Source organism: Myotis nattereri (assembly GCF_964212035.1).
Source record: "Myotis nattereri genome assembly, chromosome: 9".
Classification (NCBI taxonomy): Eukaryota; Metazoa; Chordata; class Mammalia; order Chiroptera; family Vespertilionidae; genus Myotis; species Myotis nattereri.
Window position 1 is genome coordinate 45,861,603 of NC_138084.1, and position 22,817 is coordinate 45,884,419.

Consider the following 22,817-nt stretch of genomic DNA (forward strand, 5'->3'; position numbering starts at 1 on the left):
AAAGGTATCATATATATTTTTTTAAAAATCACAATGCCACACCTAGAATTTTTAACAATAATTTCCTTTTTGTAATAATAATTTATTGATATAGTAAAATATCAAGTTAGCATCTAAATTTCTTTGATTATGTGTTTGAATTAAGATCTAAATAAGATCCACATTGCATTGATTGATATGGTTATTGCTATAAGACTCTTTCCCTCTTCCACCAGCTGCCCCTTAGAATTGTAGTGCAAAGAAATTAAACAAATCTGGAAGCTAAGGCCCAGAGAGTCAGAGTGACTTCTTAAGATTTCTTTGGTGCTCAACTAGTCCTATCCTTTTCAGTGGGAGCCTCTTCAAGTTGGCTCCTCAGTTGTTTTGACACAACCACATTAGTCCTTAATAGCTTCCTTGTTTTGTGGTATGACAAGATAGGTTCATCTTGTACATTTCCCCCCCATATTTGGAATTAGACATTTCTTCAAGGAGCCCTGGTTTCTTGGTGAGAAATGGTGCTTAGACACCACAGTCTGAGCACTAAGGGGATGGTCATTGTTTCTGGATCTTTTCTGTAGACAGAGCTAGAATCCTTTTTTTCTTTCAGGGAGGAAAAAACATTGTGAGTTTATACTGAAATTACCAATTCCAATTTAGAATTATGAGTGTGTTTTTTTCTATTTGTATAATTGTATCTTTTTCTCCACTTACACTAAAAATCTTGGTTCCTAATGATTAATAAAACTATATGTATTTGACTTATCCTATAATATGTATTACAGAATAACAAAACCAAATGATAACTGACAATATGATTACTGAGTAGAACTTAAGATTTTATTATGGTTCTTTTGGCTTTTAAGAGTATTCTCATTATGGATATATAGTTGAATTACTGTATTTTAAAATTACTTGAAATTTTTTTCTCTGTGGTGAAGCTCTAATTTAGTATACAATTAGGTTAATGTGTTTTGTTTTTACGGATTGTAATTTAAAATTTTTCAACTTAATTTTACTTATAATTACATAAAATATTTATAAAGTTTCAAAGTCAAATCCACAAACAATGTGTGTTCTGAGAAGTCTACCTTTGATTTACAATTCATATGCCCTGTTTTGTTCGTTCCTGATAGGTAATTTTTTTTCTCTTTAATTTTTAAAAATATATTTTTATTGATTTCAGAGAGTAAGGGAGAGGGAGAGAAAGATAGAAACATCAATGATGAGAGAGAATCATTGATCAGCTGCCTTCTGCATGTCCTATGCTGGGGATTGAGCCCTCAAGCCAGACATGTGCCCTGACCAGGAATCAAACCTTGACCTCCTGGTTCATAGGTTGACGCTCAACCACTGAGCAATACCACCTGGGCTCAAGCACTTCTCATTCTGTGATTTTACTTGATCCACACAGCAACCCTTAGAATTGTAGTGCAAAGAAATTCAACAAATCTGGAAGCTAAGTCCCAGAGAGTCAGAGTGACTTCTTAAGATTTCTTCTCCATCTTTATTATTCCTCAGAAACATTTTACATAAGGATGTGATATTATTTTAAATTTTTTCTGTAATTTAACAGAGAAAAAATAAATTTGCTGTAATGCAATGGCATGGTGGGGATGTGGAGGAACATGGGATATAGGCTAAGTACTTGATAATCAGGCTATTAATTTATCAGTTTCTTTTCATTGTTTCAGCAGTGCTCAAAAAGTTGATATGGTGAGTTATATTCAAGATTCTTTGTTAGGAATATTAATTCATTTACAAATAGTAATCCTATTGTATTGTTGATTAATTATAAAATTACTGATGAAAAATCTGGGACAGGGAAGAATTTCTTTGAAACTCATAGATCTTTAGTTGAAGTTACTGGTACTCCTTACCTATGCACATTTGCTAATGCTAGTGTTGCACTGAAAATAAATGTCTTACAACCTTTAGTCATCAGAATTTTCATTTTGCTCTGGATATATTGAGTATGCTCACTTGTAACTTCATATTATTATTTAATGACCCAGTTAGAGTTCTGAAGAAATGACTTTAATTTATAGATTATTGGAAGCGAAATAAAGAAAAGCTACTTTGCCTTGCTAAATAATTCAAAAGATAAATGTTTCATTGTGAATTATTTTATTTATAAATATTTTTACTGATTTTTTTAGAGAGAGAAGCAGGGAGAGGGAGTGAGAAAGAAAAACATGAATGTAAGAGCAGAACATCAATTGGCTGCCTCCTGCAGACCCCGTACTGGGCGGGGAATCGAGCCCACAACCCGGGCATGTGCCCTGACTGGGAATCAAACCAACAACCTTTTGGTGCATGGAATGACATCCAACTAACTGAGCCACACCAGCCAGAGCAGTTATTTTATTTCATGCCATGTTTAAATTGTTTAAATTGGCTCACTAGAACCTAAAAAATATAATAGAAATAAGATTTAAAACTTAGTTTACTTTGCTTTTATATTACATTAAGAACTTATATTTTCTAATGGAAAATCTATTGAGAAACACGTTTGAGAATATCCTGCTTGATATTTTTGTTTCTTTTGTGTTAACTCTTCACCAAGGGAAATCTGTTTTTTTTAGTGTGAAAGCAATGATGCCTCCTCCCTTGCAGTGTTTGGAGATTAAATATCTAATATGTAAAGTATCACACATTATATCTGACATACAATGGGTGCTTAATAAATTATTGCTCTTATTGATTTACCTGGTTTGTGATATCTACTACAACAACTAGAAATAACCTTAATTATGCTTTACTATTGAGTTTTCTTTTTTCTCACTCTTCTACAGGTGTATCTACATCAGCAATCAAAATGGCATCAACCAGACTTCCTTCCCCCAAAAACTTAGTGGGTACCCCAACTCAGATTCTTGCACAGTTTCCTAAACAGCATCAACAGTCTCCTAAGCAACAGTTACATCAAGTGCAGCAACAGACACAGCAACAGGTGGCTCAGCCTTCTTCAGTATCTCATCAACAGCAGCCTCAGCAGTCTCCTTTGCCACCTGGTATTAAGCCTACAATTCAAATCAAACAGGAGTCAGGTAACTGGGAAATGTTTACAAGATACTGTAATACTTCTCTTATCACCAGCTCTCAGAATACCACTAATATATATGGATTTACTTCCATATATAGTTTCCTCAATTACCAGATTTTTAAATTTTAAAATGTATTTTGAGACCCTCCTGTTGGAAATACCTATATAGAAAGAACTGGAGCTTGGAAATAGAAAAGGAATAAAAAGCAGTTTGCACAGCAGGAAGAGCCTTTTGTTATTTTTTCAATGAACTCTCAAGAGAGAGAAAGAATGCTGAGGAAATAAACCCATATTTTAGAATTATACTCTGGGACCTGTTGGGGTCATGGGAAGTGAACACTTGAAAAATTAGTCTGGGGGAGTTGTGTGTTAGAGGGCAGTTCATATTTATGAATAATAAGACAAAATTTTCAAGAGCAGAAGAGGTGCTAAGATTATAGACTAGTAGAGGCCCGGTGCACGAATTCGTGTATGGGTGAGGTCCAGCCGGCCTGCCCTGATCAGGGCCTGGGGCCAGCTGGGGGGGGGGGGGGCCGCAGGTGGATGGCCAGCTGGCACCGCCCCCAATTGGGGTAGGGGGGCGAGGCTGTGGGCGGTTGGCTGGCCAGCCCCACCCCCTAGTCGAACTCCTGGTTGAACTCCCAGGGGACAATTTGCATATTAGCCTTTTATTATATAGGAGGATTGTGCACAATGAAGAAGTTTGTGGTTTGTAGGATAACAATTTAGTAGTTTTTTGAGAGCATCTCCAGCACAATGGGAACTCAGAGGTAGGAGTCAATTACTATAAGTTGTCAAATCATAAAAGTATTGAATAGAAGGGCAGGTAGGATGGAGGCTGAGTCACAGGGAAATTAAAAGGCCTCTTAACATACTTAATATCTTTAAAAGAAAGGTAAATGGGTGTTTTTTCTCAAATGAATCTGGACTTTCTTTGGTGATAGAACAGTAAGTTGGAGGATCTGACATTTTCTATTTTATTTTTTTTTTATCGGAACATTTATTTTTTTGAGATAATTACTGTATAACATTGTATTAGTTTTAGGTGTACAACATAATGATTTGATTATGTATACTAGTAAAAGGGTAGGCAAAAGTAGATTTACAATTGTGAGTGTGCAAAACAGTTTATTCTTGTATTATTTTCCATTTGAACAACTGTAGACCTCCTTTTTCCTATCCCTGAATACTGCAAAGTGCTTAGTTAATATCTATCACCACACATAGTTACAAACTTATTTTTTTATGATAACTTTTGATATCTACTTTCTTAGCAACTTTCAAATATACAGTACAGTATTGTTTGCTATAGTCACAGTGCTGCACATTACATCCCCAGGACTTATCCTATCTAATAAAAGAGAAACATGGTAATTGGCTTACGACCGCTACCCTTCCCATTGGCTAATCAGGGCAATATGCAAATTAACTGCCAGCCAAGATGGCGGCCGGCAGTCAGGCAGCTTGAAACTAACATGAGGCTTGCTTGCTTCAGTGACAGAGGGCTGCAACGTTCCCCGCCTGCCGCTGCAGGCCTCTGAGCCTGCAGTTTGAAACATAGTTACAAAAATAGAAGCTAAACAAAACCCCAGAAACCAGCTTTCAGCAGGCTGGGATCTCAGAGGTGGAGTTGATACAGAGTTTCGATTATAGAACCTAAACAAACCAGATACCTTCTTTCAGCAGCTGAGGCCTCAGAGCTGGAGCCAAGCCTCAGAGCTACAGCTGGCCCAGAATAAAAAAAAAAGAAAAAAAGGAGCAGTTGGGAGCTTCAGTCGGCCTGAAAACAGCCCTTAGCCCTCACCCAGACTGGCCAAGGCACCCCATTGGGGACCCCCACCCTGAAGGGTGTGTGACCAGCTGCAAACAGCCATCATCCCCTCATCCAGGCTGGCCAGGCACCCCAGTGGGGACCCCCACCCTGATCCAGGACACCCTTCAGGGCAAACCAGCCAGCCCCCACCCATGCACCAGGCCTCTATTCTATATAGTAAAAGGGTAATATGCCTCCCAGCACCGGGATCAGCGGAGCCGCGAGGCCTCCTGGCACCAGGATCAGCGTGACAGGGGGCAGCGCCCAAACCCCCTGATCGCCCTGCGGCTCTGTGTGTGACAGGGGGCGGGGCCACAACCTCCCTATCCGCCCTGCTCTGTTCGTGACAGGGGAAGGCGCTCCAAACCCCCCCCCCCCCCCCCCCACACACACACACACACGGGCCCTGCGCTGTGTGTGACAGGGTGCGGCACCCCAACCCCCTGATCGGCCCTGCTGTGTGTGTGACAGGGTGCGGCGCCCCAAACCCCCCCACCCCACGGGCCCTGCTGTGTGTGTGACGGGGTAGAGCCATAACCTCCCCATTGGCCCTGCCCTGAGTGTGACAGTGGTGGCGCCCCAACCCCCTGATCGGCCCTGCTCTGTGTGTGACAGGGGGCGGTGCGCCAACTCCCCTATCGGCCCTACTCTGTGAGTGACGGGGGAGCTCCTCAACCCCCTGATGGGCCCTGCTCTGTGCGTGACAGGGGGCGGTGCCCCAACCCCCCAATCGGCCCTACCCTGAGCGTGACTGAGGGTGGCATGGCAACCTCCCAATCCGCCCTGCTCTGTGCATGACAGGGGGCGGCGCCCCAGCTCCCCAATCGGCCCTGCTCTGAGCCCGACCAGGGTCTGCACCTAGGGATTGGGCCTGCCCTCTGCCACCTGGGAGCAGGCCTAAGCCAGCAGGTCGTTATCTCCCGAGGGGTCCCAGACTGCGAGAGGGCACAGGCTGGGCTAAGGGACCCCCCCCCCCGCCCCGTGCACAAATTTTTGTGCACCGGGCCTCTAGTCCTATATAATAAAATGCTAATATGCAAATTGACCAAACGGCTGAACAAGCGGTTGCTATGACATGCACTGACCACCAGGGGGCAGACACTCAGTGTAGGAGCTGCCCCCTGGTGGTCAGTGTGCTCCCACAGGTGGAGCGCTGCTCAGCCAGAAGCTGGGTTCACTGCTGGCGAGCGCAGCAGCGGTGGCGGGAGTTTCTCCCACCTCTGAGGCAGCACTAAGGACCCCTCGGCAGACATCCCCCAAGGGGTCCCAGACCACTAGAGGGCGCAGGCCAGGCTGAGGGGGCCCTCCTCCCCCGCTCCAGTGAACGAATGTCGTGCATCCGGCTTCTAGTTTATGTTATAACTGGAAGTTTGTTCCTTTTACCACCTTCACCCGTTTTAGCCAGCCTCTCACCTCTTGCTTGTGCTCTTGTATCTGTGAGCTCTGTTAGTTTTTGTTTTGTTTTGTTTTAAATTCTATATATAAGTGAGGTAATACAGTGTTTATGTTTCTCTGACTTATTTCACTTAGCATAATGCCATTCATGTTGTAAATGACAAGATTTCCTTCTTTCTCATGGCTGAATAATATTTTATGGTATCTATATACTACATTTCTTTTATAAAGTATTTTTTTAAAAATTATGCAGAATTAATGTTTTAAGTATTTTCAAAATTTCCCACATTATTTTTCACCCACATGTAAGCAAACCTTAAAGTAATGTGTGATGACATAGTGATGAAAGAAACAACTCGTGAGTGAGGATTATTACCAGTTCATCACAGGCCTCAATCACAACCTTGTCATCGACAGAACCAGAGGGAGCAGTAGTATATGCCACACGGCTCCCTGAAAGGCAGGAAGGCTCAGAGCTGATAGAAACTTCACCAAGTTTGTTAAATCATTTCGTTCTTCTCTGCCTTGGTTAATAATTCAGGGACTTCCTCACAGTGCTTTCCATGTTACTAAGTCTTATCCTTGCTAATGGTTCCAGTAACATATTGATCGATGGCATTAGAGATTTCTCCTCTCTTCACTCTGGTGTTAAACTTCATTGAGAACATTCATTCGCCTTATCGCCTTCAAGGCATGTGCAGTGTGTCCGAGACTGCTGTCCTGTGCTTCAATGCCAGTAACCTGATACACGGTGTTAGACTGAGTATATATTTCACAGCAATGGTGGCCATGAAGAGGTCTGTGAGCACACATTCCGGCAAATCTTTATTCTTGGTAAAGTCATTGCTAAATAATGACACCATTATTTCTCCGGCTTAACAAAGACCAAAGAAAATTTGAACGTCATTTTCTTTTTTTTTCTTTTTTTAAAATATATTTTATTGATTTTTTACAGAGAGGAAGGGAGAGGGGTAGAGAGTTAGAAACATCCCTGAGTGAGAAATATCGCTCAGTTGCCTCTTGCACACCCCCTACTGGGGATGTGCCCGCAACCAAGGTACATGTCCTTGACCAGAATCTAACCTGGGACCCCTCAGTCCGCAGGCCGACGTTCTATCCATTGAGCCAAACCGGCTAGGGCATAGGGACATCATTTATATCCGATAATGCAACAAAGCCACCAAAGGAAGCCATCCTGTTATCCCCTCTTGCTTGTGCATATGCAGTTGATACATGTGTTAGAGTTTTATACATGTTATAGACCATGCAGACTCTTCTGGATTTTCATATGAATGTAATAATATAATGTGTGGTTTTCTTGTGACTGGCTTTTTTCACTTAATGTTTTCAAGGTTCATACATGTTATATCAGGTATTAGTACTTCATTCTTTTTTATAGGTAAATTTTATTTCACATTTTGTTTATCCATTTGTCCATTGATATACATTTGGATTATTTCTAATGAAGGCTGCTATGAATAATTCTGTGGAAAGTATTCATGTGTAAGTTTCGGGGTATTCCTAGGAGTGGAATTGTTGAGTTATATGGTAATTCTATGTTTAATTCTTTGAGAAACGGCTAAACTGTCTTCCAAAGTGATTACATCATTTTGCATTCCCATCAGCAGTTTCTTTACATCCTTCCCAATACTTGTCATTCTCTGACTTTTTGATTCTAACTATCCTAGTTTGTGTGAAATGGTATTTCATTTTGGATTTGATTTGCATTTCTCTGATAACTAATGATGTTGAGCATCTTTCCATGTGCTTCTTGGCCCTTTATATATCTTCCTTGGAGAAATGTCTATTTATATCTTTTGCCCACTTTTTAATTGGGCTGTCTTTTTATCATTGAGTTGTATGAGTTTTTTTTAATATACGTATTTTGGATATTAAGCTCTTATCAAATGTATGATTCGCAAGTATTTTATCCCATTCTGTGGGTTGTCTTTTCACTTTCTTGATTATGTCTTTTGAAGCACAAAAGTGTTTAATCTTAATGATGTCCAATTCATACATATTATTTTCTTTTGTTGCTCATTTTTTTCAGTGTCATATTTAATAATCTCTTGCCAAAATCCCATGTCAGAATGATTTTTTTCAATTGTAGTTTACATTCAGTATTATTTTGTATTAGTTTCAGGTATACAGATTAGTGGTTAGATAATCATATACTTTATGAAGTGTTCCCCTCAATATTTCCAGTATCCATCTGGCACCATATATAGTTATTACAATATTACGGACTGTATTCCCTATACTATACTATACATATCTGTGACATTGTAATTACCTTCTTTTTAAAGGACTGTAGAATTATCTTGTGCAGCTATGGGCCTGCTATTTTTTGGTGATGAAGGAAGAGCTCTTAAATATTTATTTTAAGGAAATTTGCCTATTTAGACACCTCTTTTCTGAGGTCAATTTTGATAAATAATATTTTTTTAGAAAATTATTTATTTCATCCAAATTTTCAACTTATCTGTAGGACTGAGCAAAGTAGTCTCATGATCCTTTTAAATTTTCCTCTGTGGTTATTTCTTTGGAAACTTCTTTTTACGTGCCTTAAGCATTGTTATTGTAATTCACCAATGAGATAATACTAAAAATAATTTTCCCCTCCAACTTCACTGTTTATGATTTACTATAATTAGGATTTCTTTATTTCTCTGATAATAATACTTTATTTATTGAATTCTTGTTATGTACGAGGCACTTTACAATTTTGATTTATTTAATCTTTACAATAGCCCTAGAAGGTATATAGTAGCAGTATATTTATTTCAAATGAGCAAACTGAGTCAGAGATTAAGTAATTTGCCTAATTATGCTTAGCTGTCATAATTTTAACTTCTTTGTTGGCTGTAAGAAATTTAAATTTATTTAATGCTATTAAATAAGTAGATTTGTTTGTTTTCTAATGTCTCAATCTAATTGCCATCCAAATAAGTAATACAATTTTTAGTTGTCTATGACAGTATATTAAATTCCATGAAATTAAAGTCCTGGTGTAATACATTCAACTCCAGAATTATTTCAGTAAAGTTATGGAAGAAACAATGTTACCAAAATTTTTCTTCCTCAGTTAACAATTGTTATTTAAAGTTGTAGTTATCATGAAATATTTACATTTTACATTTGGAAAGGTAATACAACAATTATAACATTTAAGTAAAATTTTTAAAAAATGTAAAAAAGAATCATAACCTCACCACCCTAATATTTTTATTTTATTTCTGTATATTGCCTTTAACTTCTTGTTCAAATGCATATTTTATAGGTACAATAATAATGTATGCTTTATTACGTGTTTGACAAAGTGTGCTATTAAAAATACTTTTAAAAAGCAACCAATTTAAAAATAAATGTTCAAAAAGAAAATGTTCTTGCTTTTTTATAGTTTTCAACAGCCTTTATAGTTTAAGAGGTTAGAAAACTACTTGGTGCAGTTGGGAATATATAAAAGCTACATTAACATTTGTTTTTGACTTCTTATCCTAATCTTTCATGTCCATCTGCATGAAGCATTGTTTATTTGTCTATAAAAGTTCAGGCCAATGGCTGTTTGGTTTGAAAGCTCTTATATATCATAGACAAAAGAAAAACAATTGTTTTTCTTTAAGAATTCAATAGCTTTTATAATGTTTTAATTGTATTCTTGAATGAGAAATTGGGAATTTGAGAAACAAAAGTTGGTGAAGAATTTTTATCCACATGAACTTTAAAGCTTCTCTTTAGTCAAGATGGAGTAAATGGAGTAAATGTTTATAACTACTGCCCTCTTGGGTTGGTATAAGGCACATGTATTTTAAAAAAGAATTTGTACTGATATTTATCTATCTTCTTTCAAAGGTGTTAAAATCATCACACAACAAGTTCAACCAAGTAAAATCTTACCCAAACCAGTGACAGCAACTCTGCCTACCAGTAGCAATTCCCCTATTATGGTGGTTAGTAGTAATGGTGCAATAATGACAACTAAACTGGTAACCACTCCTACTGGTAAGTTTTCTTGAGCATTAGTTTATTTATTCATTATATATTCATTGAGTAATTTCTCTGTGTTTGACACTGGGGTTACAGATATTATTGAGACAATTCTTCAAAGAGGCCTTTCTTGACTTCCCACTTTCCTCCAACTAAAAAATGTTCTTTCTATTTTTGTGGTATGGTCATCTATACTTTTCCTTCATAGCACATACTACAATTTCTATTTACTTAGCTACTGTTTGTTGATTTATTTAACATTGTTCACCTTATTAGACCATAAGCTCCCATAAGGATAAGGGAAATAAGGGACCATGTCTATTTTATTATATATATTTACATTTGTGTGTATGTGTGTGTATGTATGTATACACACACACACACACATATTTATATAAAGAGAAAGAGAGAGAGCACGCTCTGTTCTGTTCTGTAAGTGATTAGTAAGGATTTGTTGAGTAAATGAAAGTGCAGTCCCAGTTCACAAGGATCTCACTTTGATGAGGTTGAGAGTCTGTATTACATTATAGTGTAGTAAGCATTCCTCAGACTGAGGGAGGCACAGGATGACATTATGCCTAGATAGGAGAGCAACCAGGCTACGCTCAAGGAAGTAGCGCAGAACATTTATTTATTTATTTATGTATGTATGTATGTATGTATGTTAATCCTTACCGAAAGATATTTTTTCTATTGATTTTTTAGAGAGAGTAGAAGGGAGGGGAGGAGAGAGAGAGAAACATCAAAGTGAGAGAGACATATCGATCAGTTGCATGATCCACATGCGCCCTGACCAGGGTCAGGGAGTGAACCTGCAACCCAGGTATGTGCCCTTAACAGAATCAAATCTGGGACCTTTTGGTGCGTGGGCTGACACTAACCATTGAGCACATTGGCCAGGACAAGTGTGTAGAACATTTTAGTAATACCATCCTCAATCTTTTCCCTTGTCTATTTAAATGGGATAATAATACCTATGCCCTAAGGTTATTATAAGTATTAAATGAAATCAAGTGTGTAAAGTCTCCAGCAGAGTGCTCAGTAGCTATTACTATTAATTAATATTAGAATTATTCATTGATATTTTAAATTTGCATAACTCTTACCAATTTTTTTGAGGATGGACAGTATTGAGATGATAGAATCTAGATAGTGTAAAATGATACCTGTCTGAAGTTTATAAGCTATCAGCTATTGGCCAATATGTAAAGGTCTGTACAAACATTGCACTAATCTCCCTTAGGCTCTATTATTTCCATTTTCAGTGACAAAAAGAGACTTACATTAAGCAACTTGCCCAAGTTCATATAGTCAATAAAAGGCAGAACTGGAACTTGAATCCAGATCTGTTTGATTCCAAACCCAGTGCTTTACAAACAAAAATTTTGGTAAAATATGCATAACATGAAGCTTTCTATTTTCACCATTTTTAAGTGTGCAGTTTGTTAGTATTGAGTACATTCACATTATTTTGCAGCCATCACCACTCTAGCTCCAGAACTTTTTCATCTTCCCAAACTGAAACTCTGTACGCATTAAATAGTAACTAGTCTCACCTTCTTCCAGGATTTGGTAACTGCCATTCTACTTTCTGTCTCTATGCAAAGCCTGTGCTTTAGAGATACCATTATTCTTGTATTAAATCTATCATACTTCCCCCAAAACTTTTACCACTTGGTACAAAGATATTAATGTTATGTATATATGATTCCTTATGTTATGGAAAGGTAGCAAAAAGTAATATGTCTATACTTATGTATCTATATTAGAGTGTTTCTTTTTTTAAAAGACAAACACTTTAATTTGAATTTTTTTCTGGTTATAATTTAACTGATTCAAACTATCTGTATAACATTTACCTTGCACTAAATTTTTTTTTCTGATTCAGATGTATGTTTGTAAATTTAAACTAATTCTACTTAATGTTCCTCCCTCTTTTGGATAGGGATTGTATTTTTAAGTGGTGAATAACTTGCTAAAATCATTTATTTGGGAAGGGAGTTGTTGAAAATGGTTATCACAGTGACCTCTGAATCTAATTATCATGAAACATTTTTTTTCAGTTGAAGAAGGTGTTATTTTAGTCATTTTCATTCTCCAAGACAAATAGTTCTTAGTTTAGGAATGGGATTTCTGAGTTACCAGATTTGTAGGAAACTATAACAGACTCATTTGGTTAGTATTTAATTCCTCTTTAGGAAAAGGAAAAAATCATAGAAATAGTGGGGAAGAGTGTAAGATCCTTTGAGAAAAATATCTTTACAAGTCAGTTAAAGTTAAGGAAATATGGAAATAGTGAACTTTTTAGGCTAAAAAGAAATATTCTTGGCAGCAGCATCTTTAATCTCTAGTAAAATGATGGCATAATTCTTTAAAAGATGGAAATATATTTACAGGGTAGCAGAGTACAAAACAGTAAAAGTTTATAACATTTTAGGCAAACAATACTGCCTTATTTGCTGAGTGCTGACATTGGGTTTGGCACAGAGACAGCATAAAACAGATGCACCTTAAAATCTATAACAGAAATAGCTAAAATGCTCTGGCAAGAAAGACAAGTTTCTTTTGGGCTTAAAACTAATGGAAGAAAGGTAGTGGGAGAAGGAACAGAGTTAGTTAACTTTTTCTGGGGTTAGTAATTTGATGTAACACATCACAATATTTCATGTGTAAAATTGTTTCAAATTGACTTGGCTATAGTTGTATGGTGCTGTGAAAACTGGCTGTAAATTGTTACTTAAGTCTTGACACCTTGAAATTCAATTTTCAAGTTAAAGCAATGTAGATTACATTGAGTTATAGTAATAATTGTATAAATTGTCATTCTTCTGTAAGCATTGACAAGTTTTTCTTTTGGCTTTTCCCTTTTTACAGGCACACAGGCAACCTATACCCGGCCCACAGTGAGCCCATCCATAGGTCGGATGGCTGCAACCCCTGGAGCTGCAACCTATGTGAAAACTACGAGTGGTAGCATCATTACAGTAGTACCCAAATCATTAGCTACCTTGGGGGGAAAGATAATTAGCAGTAATATAGTTTCTGGTAGGTATCTCTGAAACATGTACAAGATATAGGTGATTAGTAAGAGGAAGAAACATATTTCAACTGTTGAAAGATTCTGTTTGGTCTCAGTTTTCTTTTTTTTTTTTTAATATATTTTATTGATTTTTTACAGAGAGGAAGGGAGAGAGATAGAGAGTTAGAAATATCGATGAGAGAGAAACATCGATCAGCTGCCTCCTGCACATCTCCTACTGGGGATATGCCCGCAACCCAGGTACATGCCCTTGACCGGAATCGAACCTGGGACCTTTCAGTCCGCAGGCCGACGCTCTATCCACTGAGCCAAACCGGTTTCGGCTGGTCTCAGTTTTCTGATTAGAAATCTAGAGCTTTTATTTAGTCTTGATGTTTAGCGATCAGTTTTTTAGTTCTAGTATTAAATCTTCACATATTAAGTTTTTGATCATTTTAAAATAGAAAGAAAGAAATATTGCTTTTAATCAGAGTAGAAAGATTATGGCTTACATTTGCATAGAGATTTTTTCATTATAAAATATTCTTCTATTTGTTGATCTATTTAGACCTCATAACTCTGAGATAGTTGGCATCATCTCCAGTTTAGAGATACAGATTTAAGGTTACAGAGATGAAATTGACCTTCCAAGATCACACATTCTAAATACTGGAAGAACTAGTATTTATTTATCTAAATGTGTTTGAGGAACCATAACTCATAATTTCAATTACTAATGTCACTTTAGCTTATTAAAAATAAAAATATTTGAATATCTTTGCTTTTCACCACTTATAAAGACTGTTTACTTTTAAAAAATATTTTACTTAGATAGTGAAGGCTAATTGTTGATATTTTGGACTCTTACCTGGATTTTTATGAGCTCATTAATTCATGAAGTAATTTGCGTTGTGGGTTCTGAAGTGAAATGTTAATATGGTTTTTGTTTTCAATGATTATTATTATTACTAGAGGCCTGCTGCACATATTTGTGCATGGGTGGGTTCTGGCTGGCCTGCCCCAATTGGGGCGGGGTGGGCCTGGCTGGGGGGGTGGGGCTGTGGGAGGTAGGCTGCCTGGCCCTGCCTCTGATTGGGATCGGGGGCCCAATTGGGGGTGAGGCCAGCTGGGGGGAGGGGCCATGGGCGGTTGGCCAGCCCACTCCCTGATCAAACTCCCAGTCAAGGGGACAATTTGCATATTAGCCTTTTATTATATAGGATTTTTTTTACCGATAAATGTTTTTTATTTTATTTTAAATTCTTTATTATTTAAAATATTACATATGTCTTCTTCCCCCCCATTGACCTCTTCAATTATTATTTTTTTAATTAAAATGATGTAAAAAATCTTTGATCAAGCAAGCCCTGTGGACTTTAACTGTCCACCATTTTTGTAGACTAGCCATATTTTGTATGCCCGAGATGAATTGTTCTAACATTTTAAAAATGAAGGGATTGACATTCCTGGCAGTCATATGATGTAGCTGATAACCCAGGGAGTGAAAAAAAAAAAAGCAAAGCAGGGCATGGTATTGGCATAAAGTACTATATTTAAAGCTGTTAATTTTGGCTCTACTTTTAAGTATAAGTGGGAAAATCTAACATTTGCTACACTGAGGAGGGTGAAACTAGTAGGGAAAGAATTATCATACTCCAGATTTTAAGAGGCTATTTTAACTAACACAGTTAAAACTCGTTATAATGTATTACCTGACAATATCTTTAAATAGTATAGAATACATAGTCAGTTAAACATTTCTTAAAAATGTAGCTTTTTATGACTCCTAAGTGTTTTTCTTTACTTACATATGAATTTGTGGTGCTATATAGCTGGAAGGTGTGTTTAGGTGTTATAAGGCCTCTGTTTTCAGACGTTTATGATTTAGCTGCTTTTGTACTAGGCTAGAGCAGTGCAAAGCGGGCACAGTTTTCTAGAAGCAAAGAGGTGGTCAGATATAACGTTTATAGATTTTATCATGTATACATTTTACCCACCTTTCTGTTTAACTATAAAGCAGCTCATAGTTGCTGTTTCAAATATATGGGTATACATGAGAAGAGTTCTTAAATTTTCAGCACTATAGGATACATTTGGCACACAGTTGAAACAATTCTATTGCATGGAGCTCATTTTGTCTGGACCTCTGCCTCACTGTTTGACACTTTTATTCTAAAGAACTTACCTCATTTCTGACTGTTCTAAACTGATCCTTATGTTACATATCAATTTCCTTTATAAAGGTAGTTCTCCTATTTTATTTTTGTTCTCTGTGACATCAGGATTATAGATTAGTTTATTACTAGTTTTCACTTCTAAGCTGTCTATTTATAGTAAACTGGTAAGCCTGGTTGGATGAATTTAGACAGTTTCTGCTTTCACCCATGAGCAGATAGATGCTGGATTCTAGAGTCTGTACACACCCCAACCCCATACCACTATTTCCCAACAAAGAAAGAATACTTTTCTTAAAATACACTAAAAAATCTAGCTGTAAGAATAGAAGACTTTAAAAAGCGAGACATTTTTCCTCATTGTGGGGAATTTGGAAAATATAGAAAGGTACAAAGAAAATTAAAAACTTAGAATTTTTATTATCCAGAGAAATGTGTTGACATTTAAGTGTCTATGTTGCAGTCCATTCCTTTTTCTATTCATTTCTTTGTATAAGTGTGTTTATGTGTATGTGTATTTAATTTGAGAGCTAATATAATCAGTTTTTCTCTTTTTTTATATAATATTCTTTTTCTATTCCATTAAATGTATTTTGATATCCCTTCCACTCTGCTTAATGGCTACACAGTGTTTTAGGTTGCTTACAATTTTTTGTGTTCATTATCAATCCTGTGATGAACATTATACATATATTATTATGTGAAGGCCTTACTTTCTTTGTATAATATCCTAGAAAGCAAGTTCATGCTTCCAAAGTGCATTCTATAAATGTCAAGTTTTTCCTTTTATTGGAATAAGCAATTAAATGGAAGGCATGACATTTTTGCAGTTATTTAAGTCATATGTTAATAGAGTCAAATATTTACTTACATATGTATACATAGAGAGGACTAAGATATGTAAGGTTTTTTGTGGGTTGGTTGAAGAATTATGCATATTTTATGGAGATGATTGGATCCTTCATAAAAGAAACATTTGTGAAGCTGGGGGTCCATGATTTTATGCTCATGGGTGAACTCATTATCTTGACTCTGAGGACATTATTAAAAGCCATGACAATAGCAAAACTTGATTTTGATACACTTTTTTTTTTTTTCTTTCCTCACCCGAGGACATGTTTTCATTGATTTTTTAGAGAGGTAGGGAAAGAGAAACATCGATGTGAGAGAGAAACATTGATCTGTTGCCTCTCATATGTGCTCTGACCAGGGATCAACCCTACAGCCTAGATATGTGCCCTGACCAGGAATGGAACCTGCAACCTTTGGTATGGGATGATGCTCCATCCAACTGAACCACCAGGCCAGGGCTGATTGTCTTAATTTTTAGTACAATGTCCAAACAAGGAACAAATGTTTAAGTACTTTTTTTTTTAATTCTCACCCAAGAATGATGATGATTATTATTATTATCTTTTTTCTTTTTCTTTTTTTTTAGAGAGAGAGGAAAGGGGAGAGAAAGATAGATGTGAGAGAAAAATACAAACTGGTTGCCTCCCATACATTCCACCCCTCCACTCCATAACAATCTAGGTATGTGCCCTGACTAGGAATCAAACCTGCAACCTTTTGGTGCATGGAACAGCGCTCCAATCAACTGAGCCACCTGGCCAGGGAATATATTCTTTTTAATTCATTTATTAGTTTACTTATCTTTGAGCAAAACAACATAAAACATTACCCAAGACATTATAGTCAGTAATGTTGAGATAACTGGGTATAGGGCCAGGTGGATACTCAGGGCAGTGGGGAACCACTCTGTAGAGTGCATGGTTTTCTGGTCACTTTGTGGTACATCTGGAACTGGCTCAGAATGGTATTGAATGTAAACTGTGGTTGAAAAATCAAAAACAAAACATTACCCAAGAGACCAAGATTGTTAGGGTGACCTAAGAATCTGTGATTTAAACAAAGCTGTGGTACATGTACATAGTTGAGTATTTTAAAAAAACAAGTAGCACTACTTTCTTCAATATAACATAGGTATCACCTGAGATATAGCAACATGCTCACTGGAATTTTAGAGTTTTATAAGTTGACCATTCTAATCAATTATAAATTGTATTCTATCTATATATATAAAAGGCTGAGTGACCATCCAACTGCACTGACCACCAGGGGGCAGACGCTCAAAGCAGGAGCTGCTGAGCTGCAGTGACTTGGCAGTGGTGGTTCTCGGGTGACACACCCCGGAACCAGAGAGGAGGAAGCCCGATTCCAGGGTGCGTCACCCGAGAGCCACCCTCTCACAACCCGGGACCTCTCAGGGGATGTTAGCCGATTTCGGCCCGATCTCCGCAGGCCAGGCTAAGGGACCCTGCTCACTCTGAAGACGCCCTTTGAGCTGTGGCGCTGCCCCAGGTGCGGTAGGCCAGGGAGGAACTGTGGGAGGTTGGCTCCAGGGGCGTATCCGGCCTGTCTTGCCCAGTCCCGCCCCACTGCCCACCTTCTGATTTCCTTACAATGTGCACAAATCCGTGTACCGAGTCACTAGTTTCAATATAATGCTGTACTTGCTTTGCCTTATGCTATGCCTCCTCCCACATTTATTAAGCTGATGGTCCTTGTACTTTGGTGTAGTTAAAGCTTGGTTTACATATCCTTGAGACAGCTTTTCATGCTTACTTTCTAAAAAGTTTTTCTTAGCCAAAATTGGGTGAGGCTGCATTGCCAAAGGAGGCATCATAATCAGTCACACATGAGGGACTGGAGTTAATTAAGAGTTAGAGTTGATATAAGTGAATAATGGGCAACCTGGTTTTTTGTGGCTCTTAGCTTACTGCTTAGATACTACAGATAAAGGAAGAAACATTTGTGAAGCTGGGGTCCATAGATAAAAGTGCTTTTTTTGAGTAACCTGAGTGTTACTTTGGACTGATGAGATATTAGATGATGGCAAGTATATTACAAAGATATTGGAGCAAGATTATCAGAAAGTGACATATAACTAGAATATTCTTTTTTTAAAATTGTTTTATTGCTTAAAGTATTACAAAGAGTATTACATATGTCTCCTTTTATTCCCCCCACCCTTGACAATCCCCTGGCCTCCCCTACCCCCCAGTGTCTTATGTCCATTGGTTATGCTTATATGCATACATACAAGTCCTTCGGTTGATCTCTTACCCCCTCCTCCTGCCTCCCAAACCTCCCTGGCCTTCCCGCTGTAGTTTGATAGTCTGTTCGAATCTGCTCTGCCTCTATATCTATTTTTGTTCATAAGTTTATAATGGTCTTTATTATCCATAAATGAGTGAGATCATGTGGTATTTTTCCTTCATCGACTGGCTTATTTCACTTAGCATAATGCTCTCCAGTTCCATCCATGACGTTGCAAATGGTAAGAGTTCCTTCCTTTTTAGAGCAGCATAGTATTCCATCGTGTAGATGTACCACAGTTTTCTAATCCATTCATCTACTGATGGGCAGTTAGGCTGTTTCCAGATCTTAGCTATGGTGAATTGTGCTGCTATGAACATAGGGGTGCATATATCCTTTCTGATTGGTGTTTCTGGTTTCTTGGGATATATTCCTAGAAGTGGGATCACAGGGTCAAATGGGAGTTCCATTTTCAGTTTTTTAAGGAAACTCCATACTGTCTTCCATAGTGGCTGCACCAGTCTGCATTCCCACCAGCAGTGCACAAGTGTTCCTTTTTCTCCACATCCTCTCCAGCACTTGTCGTTTGTTGATTTGTTGATGATAGCCATTCTGACAGGTGTGAGATGATACCTCATTGTTGTTTTTATTTGCATTTCTTGGATGATTAGTGACTTTGAGCATGTTTTCATATGTCTCTTGGCTTTCTGAATGTCTTCTTTTGAAAAGTGTCTATTTAGGTCTTTTGCCCATTTTTTGATTGGATTGTTTATCATCCTTTTGTTAAGTTGTATGAGTTCCCTATAAATGTTGGAGATTAAACCCTTATCGGTGATAACAATGGCAAATATGTTTTCCCATGCAGTGGGCTTTCTTGTTGTTTTGTTGATGGTTTCTTTTGCTGTGCAGAAGCTTTTTATTTTGATGTAGTCCCATTTGTTTATTTTCTCTTTAGTTTCCAATGCCCTAGGAGCTGTATCGGTGAAGAGATTGCTTCGGCTTATGTCTGAGATTTTGTTGCCTTTGGATTCTTATAGTATTTTTATGGTTTCCCATCGTACATTTAAGTACTTTATCCATTTTGAGTTTATTTTTGTGTATGGTGTAAGTTGGTGGTCTAGTTTCATTTCTTTGCATGTATCTGTCCAATATTCCCAACACCATTTATTGAAGAGACTATCTTGACTCCGTTGTATGTTCTTGCCTCCTTTGTCAAATATTAATTGAGCATATTGGTTCGGGTCAATTTCTGGGCTCTTTATTCTATTCCATTGATCTATATGTCTGTTCTTGTGCCAGTACCAGGCAGTTTTGAGAACAGTGGCTTTGTAATACAGCTTGATATCTGGTATTGAGATCCCGCCTACTTTGTTCTTTCTCAGGATCGCTGCAGCTATTCGGGGTCTTTTTTTATTCCAGATGAATTTTTGGAGAGTTCGTTCTAGGTCTGTGAAATATGCTGCTGGTATTTTAATGGGAAGTGCGTTGAATTTATAGATTGCTTTGGGTAGTATGAACGTTTTAATGATGTTGATTCTACCAATCCAAGAACATGGTATGTTCTTCCATCTGTTTATGTCTCCCTCTATCTCTTTTTTCAACGTCCTGTAGTTTTCTGAGTAGAGGTCTTTTACTTAACTAGAATATTCTTACTCTTAGTACAATCTTATTTCTAAATCTTTTGTACAAAATGCTAAGGTTTTCAGTAGAAAAAAATTTTGTTTAACTTTTCTTTTTGAGAATATATTAATCCGTTATATTTTTATGAGTACCTGTCCTTTGCTTAATCATTTAATAAATGACATGTAAGCTGTGGAAGAAAAATATGGTTTGCCTGTTTTCATAGGCAAAGGAAATTACAGGTGCAAAAGTCGCATTGGGACTGTTATGCTCAAGGACCCATGTGGAAACCAACACTGAAGGAGAGGTATATACTAGGTAATTTTGAAAATTAAAGTCTGATGGAACCTGGAAAGCTAAGCAGAGGAGTTTGGCTTTGTGTGGTAGGTAATAGGAAGCCATAGTCAAGAAGTTACTTGTTGGACTAGATTAGAATCACATTGTGTATCTTGGAGTAGGAACTGTTAGAAATGAGGCAAGCCCCCAAAACCAGGGGTCCTGGTAGAACACGAAGCACCCTCGGGAGCCAGCAGCAAGGCACATGTCTTTACTTCTGCAGAAGGGTGTGTACCAACAGAGCCTGGCCACATGTACACTGAGCAGTGGTCACTCAGTTTTTATTCCTGACGCAGGTAATCTGTCCCTCACTCTTGATTGGAGGAGCTTAGGCTCACAGTCTTGCGCGATTGGCTAGAGGGGAAAGGGAGGGGTTGACCTTTGCTGTTTCAAAATGGCAGCCCCCACGGGAGCTACAAGTCACGGGCCAAAATGTCAGCTGCCTGAACTCCCTTCTTTGACTGAAAAGATTACTTGTTTTTTCTCACAGAACAAATAAGATCAAATTGGTAGATTAAGGGCAAATCATGTAGGAAATTGAAAATCAAACTGGGAAGTTGGAACTAGATACAAGAGGGATTAGGAAGGTTTTAACCAATTTCACGTGTTCTGGGTTCTTGGCATGATGAAATCAGGTGATTTATTTATTTGTGTGTTTTTTTTGTTTTTTAGGATATTTGCTACAGGTACCATCAGAACTATTTGTGTAATAGAGAAAGTTGAAATAGGGAGAAAATAATGGGAAGCCAAAAGAGATGAGGGTTATCTATTGAACTGATATTGATAATATTTTGAAAGAAAACATGTTGGTGACAAATTTGAGTTCATTCACATACTCAAGACTGAGTAATTGCCATACACTGTGTGCTAAGCATTGAGGAATCAGTGATGTGTAAAGATACAGTGTGGACCTCAAGAAACTTTGATTTTGTTAGAGTGAAGACAAGGCATGAATCAAAGATTTGCATCAGGATTTCCAACTTTGACAATTAGAAGAATATAGGGTACAAATTTGATAGGTAGATAGAGTTCATAGGTAAGGAGAGCAGATGTAGGGGACAGGGCAAGATAATACAATGTTTGGGTCGTTAGATATAGCTCTACTAACTAGATCTTAATAGATGGAAATACAAGTTTATGTATATAAAAATAAAAAATAGAGTTTCATCCTGACTGTTTACAATGCTGCAGATTATAAGAGCACGTTTAACCTGTGTTTAGTCTTTGAGTCAGTATTTAGTTTGTCTTTTTTGATCACATAAAAATACATGACTTTTTTCCCCATAAATTTTCTCTAGAGTCTAGGGTTATGTGAATTTTGATGAGCATTTAACTACCTCTTTTTTATGTTTTTGATGAGTTTTTCCATCACACTAGTTACATAGATATATGATACTATGTTTGGGGGAAATATATACGATACTATGTTTGGGGGAATAGAGATTCTGATTTGTCTCAGTTAACTAGTTGGGAGAGGAATATTGATGGAGAAATTGATAGTGATATATTTAGGTTCTGGGTTTGGTACGTAGGTCCTCAGATTCTAAAAAGATATCTGCTATAAGAGTCAATTCTTAATATTCTGTCATTCTAGGACAACTTGTAGTTTACTATTCCAAGCCTTTATTTTCATTCTCATGACAGCCTTCATGTCATCTTAAGATGACATTGATTACATGTATTAATTATGTACAACATAAATAGTCAAATGTCACTAGTTCTTAACTCAGGCCTCCTTTTCTCCCCCCTTCTCTAAGGAACGACTACCAAAATCACTACAATCCCAATGACTTCCAAGCCCAATGTGATTGTTGTGCAAAAGACTACAGGAAAAGGAACGACCATTCAAGGCCTCCCGGGCAAAAATGTTGTCACAACATTGCTAAATGCTGGAGTAAGTAAGAGCTTGAACTGCAGACTCAGCAATACATTGAGGACTTGAAAGACCAGCTATACAAATATTTGCTTAAGAACTTCAGAACCTCACAATGGCCAGAATGGCTTGATTTACCATCACTGTGATGTAATAACTGTTAAAACACCATCTACTGATGCCATTTTTCATAGTAATTTCTAAAACATGTTGCTTATAGCCAGGTTGCTTATGACCATAATTTAGATACTTAGCTTGGTCCTGACGGAGGATTCCGCTGACTTAACTCCTGGGGGACATCTGTTAGAGGATATGTTATTCCTGCATGTGGCCAATAGAGAGCGACCCAGTATTAGGCTGGGAAAAGAGAAATATTTGGGATTAAGACTAAATTAATTGACAGGGATTTGTTACTTTCATTTTTACCTTGGAGCTAGTAAAAAAATTTAAATAACATATTCAGTTATAGTTTTGTT

At 37.5% G+C, this 22,817-nt stretch overlaps 1 protein-coding gene across 1 annotated transcript in view; it reads left to right on the top strand.

The window, feature by feature from the left end:
• The window catches only part of EMSY (EMSY transcriptional repressor, BRCA2 interacting), an 83,858-nt gene that overhangs the window by 33,309 nt on the left and 27,732 nt on the right, over positions 1-22,817 (top strand). Inside the window, exons 10-13 of the mRNA XM_081100072.1 lie at positions 2,775-3,029; positions 10,086-10,235; positions 13,095-13,265; positions 22,226-22,362. Of these exons, the coding sequence (XP_080956198.1) occupies positions 2,775-3,029; positions 10,086-10,235; positions 13,095-13,265; positions 22,226-22,362 (713 nt within the window). The remainder of the gene's footprint in view (positions 1-2,774; positions 3,030-10,085; positions 10,236-13,094; positions 13,266-22,225; positions 22,363-22,817) is intronic.